Source organism: Petaurus breviceps, unplaced genomic scaffold, assembly GCF_028583685.1.
Source record: "Petaurus breviceps papuanus isolate PSGF00001 unplaced genomic scaffold, PetGlider_PUasm1.0 37, whole genome shotgun sequence".
NCBI lineage: Eukaryota > Metazoa > Chordata > Mammalia > Diprotodontia > Petauridae > Petaurus > Petaurus breviceps.
Genome location: NW_027186296.1, coordinates 29,942,846 through 29,954,440, shown reverse-complemented (window position 1 = coordinate 29,954,440; position 11,595 = coordinate 29,942,846). Strand labels below are relative to the sequence as shown.

Sequence of the window (11,595 nt, the reverse complement as noted above, 5' to 3'; positions counted from 1 at the left end):
CTTCATTTAACTTCTTGGGAATGAAAATGAAGAAAGGAAAATGAAGGCCCGCCCCCATGAAGGAGTTTGGCTAGATAAAAAAGTTGGGAACCAACTGTGGTGAGTTAAAATAAAGACTGTCCCGAATCTTGTACCTTTGGGATAAAATACATGAAGGGTGTCCCTATCAACAAGCACTTTGAATGTCCCTCCTCAATGCTGAAGATTGTGGGAGGATAGTTGGGATTTCAGACCTCACTAGGAGCTATAAGGGTTTCTGCATGGTTGGAGGTTGGTGGGGTTCTAAACTCAACACTGCTAATTCATCTTTCCTGTTGTAAAAAATGCACTTACTCTACACATGAATGAGTAGGGAGATACAGCATGGCATAGTAGATAGCTGGTTATGGAACCAGTAAGCTATGGTCTCAAGTCCCATCTCTGACACATACTGTCTGTGTGACCCTGGGCAACTTGCTTAACTTTTCAGAGTCCAACTCTCTAAAATTAGTTGCAAAGAGGTTGCTAACTTGCATTTATAGTAAAAGTTTCCTCATCTAGTAGCTCCTATATCAGTAAAGTCATGTCCATTCCCAGTCCTTTGGAGCATGTGATCCTTTTGGGTCACATGAAGTTGGGAAAGAAATGAAGATTTCATGGGGACTGAACTATCTGGGAAATTATGAATTATTTTAGGAGTGTATTGATACCCTTAGAAAGCACTGGGAAAAGCCAAGGCTGGTAATGACTGGTATTTCACTGGCAGATTTCATTGGCAGTGATGTTGATCTAGCTGATTCTTTGGGCTCCACCCAGAGGCTTAGTTGAGTATAGCAATCCACTGGGATAAATGTTAAGTTTGCACATGTCTAGTGAGAGAGCCCAGGCCTAGAGCACCACCTGGTGGCTTACCTAGATATAGACAGACCCCTACATAGCCACCTCAACCCCATCTTGTGTTATTAACATAGGAAATTTTGGTACTGCCTGGAGCATTTCAGTTGAATGAATGGAAAGTCTGGTCTTTGGTTTGCCATCAACCATGTGTGAGGATGCTTTGCATCCCCAGCACACACTTCAGTTTGAGGACCCCTAGAAAGTTTATTAAATATTTTATTATTTATTTTATTATTATGTTTATTGATTTGTTATTTATATGCTATAAGCTAGTACATTCTGACTTGTAAAAAAAAAAGATCTCTGTCACAAATGATTAGTTAATAGTAAAAATAGCTTTTAGAAGAGATGCTGCATGATGTAATAAAAAAGAAAGACAGAAGACCTTGGTTATATCCACTATTTCTTAGCTATATGACCTTGACTTTGGCATGTTGTCTTATCTACTTCAGAAGAATGGGGGGTAGAATTATTAGGGTTACTTAGCCTCATTAGATATGTTTGCTTTGTCTAGTGATTACTACTGATAAGTGACCAAGATCCATTATCTAGAACTCTAAGAAAGTACATGAAGATGGCTGAAAGTGAGAAAATACTCTTAAATGGGTTTATGTCAAAATAAATTTAGCTATTCAAGTGAATTTGTTTCAATCTAATTACATTTGAAAAAGCAATTGGGCACATGACACACAGTGATAATTACTGACTTCCATGAGTTACTTGAAGAATTTCATAATTCTCATTTGACTCTCCCAGAAATACTATGAGGCAGGTAATATAAGTATCATTTTCTCCATTTTACAAATAAGGAAACTGAGGCCCAAAGAGGTATAGTTACCCACCATCATACAATTAGTAAGTGACAGAGACAGGTGATATTTAAGTACAGATTTTCTGACTTCAAGTGCAGGGTTATTTGCAGAAACAATGGTCTACCTTTCTGGGACACACTTTCCACATCCATAAAAAATGAGAAGGATGGAATGCATGACCTTCAATGACCCTCCAATTTCTAAACATACTAAAATACAAAAGTAAAAACAGTACACATGGTTTTGATCTAAAATATTTATTTTTGCAAGACTTAACTAGAATGACATTTCATGGTTACATGTCTTTAAAAGCCATCATACACTTACATATTAACAAAAAGCAATACCATATCAAGAAGTAGGAGACATTCAATTACTTTCACTTCACAGAGAGGGAAAAGTGAAACAAATATAAGTGGAAAAATCTTAAGCCCCACAGCTACAGACAGAACAGTTTCAAAATTAATTTTAAAAAAAATCTGTCATAATAGTTTTAGATCCACTTTTTAAAAAAAGAATGATTGACCATCAGATACAGTCCTTAAATATTCCATATAGTCTTCCTTAAAACTAGTTTTTAAAAAATTTATGGTTGGAACTAATTTTTGGCATAATGATAATAAATAAGATAAACTATTTAAATAGCTAAAAAGTCTTATTTTTCTTACATTCAAGACACTTTAATAGAAAAAACACCGAAAATATTGCACATTGTTCACATATATCCTATAGAAGGAGTGAGGTCGATTCTAGTCCCTAATGATATGACATGGGATGGCCTAACTCACTTTAAAATCTATGTGACTAAGTCTACAACATTTTTGGCACAAACCAAGACACTCCCTATTGCCCACATATCTCACAAAAACACGTGCTATATAAGATTTCAGCTTCATTTTGATGCATAGGAATTTATGTATATATCAGGCATTCAGAAGAAAAGTTTAAAAGATGGAGAGAGAAAATGCATCCAATCTCTCATGCCCAGGGGCCCAAAAACTTATAAATAATAAAGCTTGACTTGTTTGATCTCATTGGATTGGGGAATTTTCATTATGGAAACTACCACCACCAATGAAAATCAGTAACAGTTTGTAATTTTGCTAAAAGAATTGCCTGGGAGCATCAAGAGATTAAGTTACTTCTCCTTGGTCACAGTCAGTATATGGAAAAGTTGGGATTTGAACCAGGTCTTCTAACTACTAATTTCTGCTGCCTATAAACTCGATCCTCATCACACAGCAACCTCATCAGGTCTCAGAAAGTAAATCATATTGTACCTGCTTGTCCTTCTATTGCTGGGCTGGCCCTTCTACCAGGGTAGAACAGAGTATTTTGGTGAGTTGCTGCTTTTATTTCAATAAAAACAGAAGCAGAATGACTAAGAGTAAAACTAAACTATTGAAGAAAGAAAAAGGATGATGTGGACATCAATGAAAAATAAAGAGAAAAAATCATATTGTCTTAAAACCATCCGTTTCCAATGCAAATGCTAATTAACCAAAAGCCATTGAACCAGACTAAAGCCATGGATTCACTGTTTCAAGAGAGGGACTAATGCCTAGAGGCAAGAACTAGAATGGTTGAGGAGTTTCCAACCATGGGTATTCAGTCTCCTCCATCCTTGCTGACACAGTCAGTTATCCAAAAAACTTTTAGCTGGATCATTAAGTCCCCAATTCATCTGGATAATTAGTGTGCTGTGGGAGTCACAGACTGCACTTGGCAAAAGAACCAGCCCCAGTGAATTCTTTGAGAAGATCCTTAAACCAAAAGAGAAAGAGGAGGGGTTGACTCTCATTTGATGAACTCCATTTGGATGATTCAATAGATTATCTAAAGAGCTGCATGTCAACCAATTCAAACATCTTTGAAGCATTTAATGCATTATTTTGGAACACTTGGACATTTCATTGAGTTGCAAGCATGTCCACTGACTAATGATTTATACTCAATTGCTTTTGCTGAATAGCAAGTTAATTTGTGCAGAAAATTATAATAGAAATCTTTCAGTTGCTGCAGAAAACAATAAAAATAACAAAGGGACTCAAGGGAGTCACAAGACCATAAGATTTCTGCTTTTGTTGCACAAAGGAAGCCAGATCAACCTTCCAGATATCTTGAAGTAATAAAGAAATGTTTGGAAGCAACAAAATCCTTCAAGAGACCAAGTTAAGATGCTGCAGTAGAGACATCAACCTAGCTGAACTCTCAACATTCCCCACCAAACAACTTTAAAATTATGCCTCAAATCAAACTTTGGTGTGACAAAGCCAACAAAAGATCTGGATGAAACATTTTTTTCCAGTCTAAGAAAACTTAGGAGGTTGACAGGAGAGGTCTGTGACAATGATGGAGGTCTGGAGAGAACATATAAACATGCAGCTATAGCAACAACAGAAGGATCAGCAGCAGCCTCAAGAGCTCTCAGCCCAGAGATAATAAGGAGGGACCAGACAGGTGCTCAGAAAGAGATCACAAGGGACCTTTTGTGGGCACTGAGTACAATTGCAACACAGTTCTGGGTTGCAGTTCCAGGTGGAAAGGAGCACTTGTGGTGGGTCTGAAGAGTACATGGTCTCTTGTCACAGTTTCTGGACAAAAGGGAGCATTAGCACTTGTGGCCACAAGAGAACAGTGGACCTAGTTACAATTCAAGGGCCAAGAGCACTAGCACTTGCTGCTACAGGGGAACAGGGATCTTTCCTGGGTAAGGACCAGAGCACAGATAAGGAGGGTAGTGATCACACCTCTCCCTGATTAATATCACCTTGGAAGCACCAAAAACCTTGTGGACCCCCAGCACTAGCTCTGAAAACAGCAGCACAAAAAAGCCTGAAACTTGGACGGTGTCTCCCCATCCCCAGATGAGCAGAACCCAATTTTAACATAAAGTTCAAAGTGAAGAAATAGGCTAGAAAAATAAGCAAACAACAACAAAAAGAACTTAATCATTAAAGGCTATGATGGTGGAAGGGAAGACTAAGATATGAACTCAAAAGAAGAAAATAATATGAAAACGTCTACAGGAAAAGCCTCAAAGAAAAATGATAATTAGATAAAAGTCCAATAAGAATCCTGTAAGTTTTTCAAGAAAAAGATGAGAGCGGTAGAGTAAAAATTCGGAAAAGAAATGAGTAGTGCAAGAAAATTATGAAAAGAGAATTAACACTTTGGTTAAAAGAGGCACCTTAAAAACAGAATTGGTCTAGTAGTAAAAGAGGTACCAAAATTCATTAAGAAAAGAACTCCTGGGGTGGCTAGGTGGCGCAGTGAGTAAAGCGCTGGCCCTGGAGTCAGGAGGACCCAAGTTCGGTTCTGGCCTCAGACACTTAACACCCACACAAAAAATATAACTAGCCATGTAACCTTGGGCAAGTTACTTAACCCCAATTGCCCTCCAAAAGGCAGAAAAGAAAGGAAAAGGACAGGAAAGGAAAGGAAAGGAAAGGAAAGAAAGGAAAGGAAAGGAAAGGAAAGGAAAGGAAAGGAAAGGAAAGGACTCCTTAAAAAGCAGAATAATCTAAGTGAAAAAAAGAGATACTGAAACTCACTGAAGAAAATAATTCCTTAAAAATTAGAACTGGGCAAATGGAAGCTAATGATTCCATGAGACATTAAGAAACAATCAAACAAAGTCAAAAACATGAAAAAATAGAAGAAAATGTGAAATATCTCATCAGAAGGAAAACTGACCTGGAAAATAGATTGAGGAGAGATAATTTAAGAATTATTGGACTATGGGGCAGCTAGGTGGTCCAGTGAATAGAGCACCAGCTCTGGCGTCAGGAGGACCTGAGTTCAAATTTGGTCTCAGACATTTAACACAAAAACTAGCTGTGTGACCTTGGGCAAGTCACTTAAACCCAATTGCCCTCCAAAAAAACCACACAGGCAAAAACAAAAAAACAAATGCAAAAAAAGAATTATTGGACTACTTGAAAGTCCTAATAAAAAGAGGCTAAACATCATATTTCAAGAAATCATAGAGAACTACCTTGATATCTTAGATCCAGAAGGTAAAATAGAAATTGGAATAATCCATCAGTCACTTCCTGAAAGTGATCTCCAAATGAAAACTCTCAAGAATATTATAGCCAAATTCTGTAGCTCCCAGGTGAAGGGAAAAAAAATAAGAAAGAAACCAGTCAAATATCATGAAGCCACAGTCAGAATTACACAAGATTTAGTGGCTTCCACATTAAAGGAACAGAAGACTTGGATTATGATATTCCAAAAGGCAAAGAAGCTAGAATTACAACCTAGAATAACCTACTCCACAAAACTGAGTATAATCCTTCAGACAGAAAAAAAAATTTAATGAAATAGAGGGCTTTCAAGCATTCCTGATGAAAAAAGCTATATAGAAAATCTGACATTCAAAGATAAGACTCAAGAGAAATATAAAAGGTAAACTTGAAAGAATAATCAGAAGTGACTAAATAAATTTAAATTGTTTACATTCCAGATAGGAAGATAATACATGTAACTACTAAGAACTCTATCATTTTTAGGGCAGTTAAAAGAAATTTACATAGACAGAAGGCATGAATGTTAATCGATGGTTAATTGAATAATCTCCAAAAAAAAAAATGAAGACATGAGAGAGAGGATTGTACTGGGAGAATGGGGAAGGAAGATGTAGAATGGGAAAACTTTTCTCACACAAAAGAGGCATGCAAGGAAAAGCTTTTACAGTGGAAGGGTAAATGGATGGGATCAATACTTGAACCTCACTCTCATTAGAATTGGTTCAAAAAAAGAATACATACATACATACTCAGTTGTGTATAAAAATCTATCTTACCCAATAAGGAAATAAGAAGGAAAAGGGATAAGAGGAAAAGGGGGGTGATAAAAGGGAGGCTGGATTAAGGGAGGCAGTGGTTAGAAACAAAATAGACTTTTGAAGAGAGACATGATAAAAAGAGAGAAAAGAAAGAACAGGAGCCCTGGTCACTGTGATGGAGGGAAATATACAGTAATCATACTGTGAATGAGAACAGGATTAGCTCACTCATAAAATGGAATTGAGTAGCAGTATGGATTAGAAACCAGAATCCAATAATATGTTATTTATAAGAAGCATACTTGAAACAGAGAGACACAGACAGAACTAAAATAGGAGGCTAGAGCAGAATCTAATACACTTCAACTGATGTAAAAAAAAAAAAGGCAGGGGTAGCAATAATGATCTCAGACAAAGCAAAAACAAAAATAGACGTGATTAAGAGACATTCAAGGAAATTACATTTTTCTGGGGAAAAAGGTACCATAGATAATGAAGTAATATCAAAAATTTTTATAGCAAGTTTCTCTGATAAAGGCTTCATTTCTCAAACATATACTGAGTATAGAATGGAGTCAAATTTATAAAAATAGGAGCCATTCTCCAATCAATAAATGGTTTAAGGATATGAACAGGCAGTTTTCAGAAGAAGAAATCAAAACAATCTATAGTCAATGAAAAAATGCTCTAAATCACTATTGATTAGAGAAATGCAAATTAAAATAACTCTGAGGTACTACCTTATCCCTGTCAGAAATGACAAATGCTGGAGGGAATACAGGAAAATAGGTATACTAATGAATCGTTGATGGAGTAGTAAATTGGAGGATAATTAGGAACCATGCCCAAGGGCCATAAGACTATGCACATACCTTGATCCAACAATACCAGTACTAGGTCTGTACCCCAAATATATTTTTAAAGGGGGGAGGGAAGATCCATTGTACAAAAATATTTATAGCAGCCCTCTTTATGGTGACAATGAATTGGAAATTGATGGGATGCCCATCACTTGGGGGAATGACTGAACAAGTTGTGGTATATGATTGTAAAGGAATATAGAAGATAGATAGATAGATAGATAGATAGATAGATAGATAGATAGATAGATAGATAGATAGATAGATAGATAGATAGATAGATAGATAGATAGATAGATGGATAGATAGATAGATGGATGGATGGATGGATGGATGGATGGATGGATGGATGGATGGATGGATGGATGGATGGATAGATAGAGAGAGAGAGAGAGAGAGAGAGATGCTATAATGACTAGGATGATTTAAGAAGAACCTGGAAAAACTTATATGAACTGATGCAAAGTGAAGTGAGCAGAACCAGGAGAACATTGTGCACAGTAACAGCAACATCATGTGACAATTGACTATGAAAGACTTACCTGTTCTCAGCAATACAATGATCCAAGACAATTCCAAAGGACTCATGATGAAAAATGCTACCCACCTCTAGAGAAAGAACTGGTGGAATGTGAATGAAAATTGAACCATACTATTTTTCACCTTTTTTTCATATATTTTCTTGGTATTTGTGTTTTTTAATAACATGACTAATGTGGAAATACATATTGTATGATTACCCACAGATAACCTATATAAAATTGCTAAACACTTCAAGGAGAGGGAAAGAGAGAGGGAAAGAATTTGTAACTCAATTTTTTTAATTAATGTTAAAAATTATTTTTGTACATAATTGGAAAAAATATTATTCAAAATTTTTAAATAAAATGCACAAAAAAGCAGAAGCAGAAAGATAGACATAAATAAGCGAGTCAATTTTGTTATCATTTGCTATTACCATGTTAAATTTAATACTATAAACTATGTAACAGAAGTTCACAGTTTTATATACTAGCAATCTTTCCTGTTCTTTGTATATTTAAATATTCATGTTGGTTAATATTTGCCAAGTTCATATTAAAAAATTAAAAATTTTTTAAAAGAAAGTGCAAGTTAATGAAGCAGCTTTATAGATACACTCAGATTGTGTTCCATGTGTGGCTCCCCCCTCCCCCGAAAAAAAAAATTACAATTTGACTGCCTCATTTTGCTTGACCAAGAGAGTTAATCTTTTTCTAACAATCAAATGAGTCTTTTAAAAAAGTTTTTTTTTTTAAACAGCAAGTTTTTTTCTCCAAATTCACCTATTAATTTTTCTTGTTTAAAAGTCAGTCAATACAGTTAAAGGAATTTGCACATGTAGTGACCCCTTCACATTTTTTGATTTGGAAAGAGCACTAGATTTGGAGTCAGAAGACACAGATTCAAATCCTGGTTCATCCACTTACTACCTAACTTTGAACTCAAGTGCCCTGATCTATAAAATAAGGAGATTGGATTGGATAACTTGTAAGTTCCCTTGAAGTTTTTAGATCTATGATCCTATGAGTTGGAAAAATAAATAAATAAAGTTTAATCCCATCAAACAATCACTTATTTACTCGTTCATTTAAAATAGCCAACTATTTGATTTCATTTCATTGATTTAGGTTTCTTTTCAAACCAGTTTGTAATCATTTTAGACCTTTGGGGCAAGTGACATGCAGACATGCATTAACAACGATACTGGTGAAGACACTTTAGTCTTGGCCATCTTTAAATATTGGATTGATACTTAAACTGTTTGGGATACTTCAAGTGTTGTTTATTGGGAAGTTGATGAAATGACTAGGTCCCCTCCAGCCCTAAAAAGTCCAGTCCCTTCCAGCCCTAAAAAGGTCTATGATTCTACATGTCAGATTACCTGATAGGATAAACTCCATCATGATTGTATTACAGATAGGAAATTGCATGTAACAATGCTGATGGTAACAATGATACATCTGTGCAGTGTGGGTTCAATGCTGTTATGGAATCAGCACCCCAGAGTCCCACCAAAGTTCTGCCCCATATATTTCCTACATAGCAAGCATTACAGGATTAAAACCAGTGCTAGGTTAAGCAAAATCTTTAGACACAGCCTCAACAAAGTTTGGAGCTGACATCAAGATTCCAATGGTGCAAATGATGGTGAAGACTGAAAAAGCCATCAGACACAGGCGATCCACCACACAGGCTGCAAACTTCCACTCATTACAAACAGCTTCCTCTTCATCCTGGTCACGGAATCGGTTGGCAATGTAGCGAACCTCCTCCAAGATCTTAGCTAGGTCTGGGTCCCCCTCAGAGGTGTGCCCACTGTGAAGGAGATTCTCCTCCTCAGTGGGAGAACAAGTCATCCTCCCACAGATGACCCCAGAGTCACTAGCAGGCATGCAGTGCGTCCCCTCCAAGCCACGGAAGCCAATGTAGAGCATGTTTCCATTACTGGTTGGTTGCCCTGACATGGCATTGAGCTCCACACTGGTCAGGCTGCATCGGTGCTGCTTGTGCTGGCAGGCAGGGCGGACCTTGTCCTCTCCGGGTCGTTTCATCCTCAGAAACCAGGCACACCAATTCAGAAGGATAATTCTGGTCTAGGAGAGATATGCAGAGTGCATTAGGATCCATGCCCCTTATGCATGCTGGGAATGGAGCAAAAACAACCTGAACTTGAAAGACAGACTGATTGAAACAAATCTGTCAATATTTGTTCCCAAGTGAAATTTGCTAGAATATAATGGGGGGAAAAATGAGTGTGCTTCCCAAGTCAAACAGACATTTCATTAATTCTAGAGGGAAACAGAATCTAATCTCTCCTATGCCCTATTGATTTTATATACTTGATCAGGGATGACAGGCCACAACTGCTGAGCCAGTTGAGAGAAATGAATGAAAATCAACATATAACATTATCCTTGATGCAATAATTTTTCTCTGAGAAAGCCAGTAGTCTAGCAAAGAGCTGGCACAAGCTGTCTTAAAGAAGACATCTGGCTGAGGGAAAACGTAGGATATGATATTTCTGAAATGAAACGGAAGATGTTTAATTACAGTGCAGGTTTATTAGACAGAGGCAGTGGGGTTTAGTGGATAGTAAGCTAGCCTCAAAGCCCATGGCCCTAACTCTGACATACTTGTCCATGTGCCCCTGGCCAAATCATTTAATCTCTTAGAGCTCTGGGCAGTTTTCTAACATTATAAGTTGCAGAGAAGTTGTTGACCTGAACTGCTAAAGAGAATGTTCTCACCTGGACATTCCTTATACAAATGAAATCAGAGCTGTAGTTCCTATCCCCAGTCTATAAACAGAGCACTATGAGATACTAAAGATTAACTATGACTTGGTCCCTACATCTATGGTAGAATTCCATATGCAATGGAAGAAAGTTGAAGTTACTTGGCTTTGTGTCTAAAATGCATTTATTCTGAACATAAGATCATAGATCTAGATAAGTGAAAGGGCCATCAGACGTCATCTTGTCCAATCTTTTCAATTTAGAAGTGAGGAAACTAAGGCCCATTGAGGTTAAGTGACTTACTCAAAGTTACATGGGAAATAAGTATCAGAGGTGAGACTTGAACCTAGGTCCTCTGACTCCAGAGTACATGAAGCTCTCGGTGAGGGAAATCCTTCCATCAATTTAGATCAACATTTGTTTTTCAACCAAAAGTCTTAGAGAGTCTCCTAGGGCACAGGGGTCACACAGGCAGTATGTGTTGTTGTTGCTGTTGTTGTATTTGCTCTTCATTTCTGAAGAGGACCCTGGCATCAGGGAAATGACGTGACTTGCAGTGGACTTTGATTTGAGTGAGGGAGGATTGTGCAAGGTCACCAATCTCACTTTCTCTTCCAGAGCCATCTGAATCCAGTGACCTAATATTTATCAAGATGACCCAGGATGCAATGGGAGACCCTGACCCCTGTACACTAAGGTCTTTTCATGTATGCACTTAGAGTGAGGTAACGCCTATTCAGTGAATAGACCTCTTTAAGAAATGAGTCAAAGGATATCCCCTTTAATTAGAAAAACGAAAAAAAAACATCAAGCTGGGAGAGGAAGACCCTGAGGCCTGATGTTCCAAAGAAAAACAGTTACCACTGATATTCAATGTAACCCAAGAGGGCCCAAAGCCATTAAGTGGAGCTTGGGCAGGGACCTTTTGTGGTCCAATCTATGAGCTTCAGAGCGAACTGGAGGAAGGAAGGAAGGAAGGAAGGAAGGAAGGAAGGAAGGAA

The 11,595-nt window shown here is 37.4% G+C and overlaps 1 protein-coding gene across 1 annotated transcript in view; it reads right to left on the bottom strand.

Annotated features, from left to right (window-relative positions):
- Positions 1-5,253: 5,253 nt before the first annotated feature.
- The window catches only part of CHRNA7 (cholinergic receptor nicotinic alpha 7 subunit), a 179,436-nt gene continuing 173,094 nt past the window's right edge, over positions 5,254-11,595 (bottom strand). Inside the window, exon 10 of the mRNA XM_069098173.1 lies at positions 5,254-9,952. Coding sequence (XP_068954274.1) covers positions 9,434-9,952 — 519 coding nt within the window. The 3' untranslated portion in view covers positions 5,254-9,433. The remainder of the gene's footprint in view (positions 9,953-11,595) is intronic.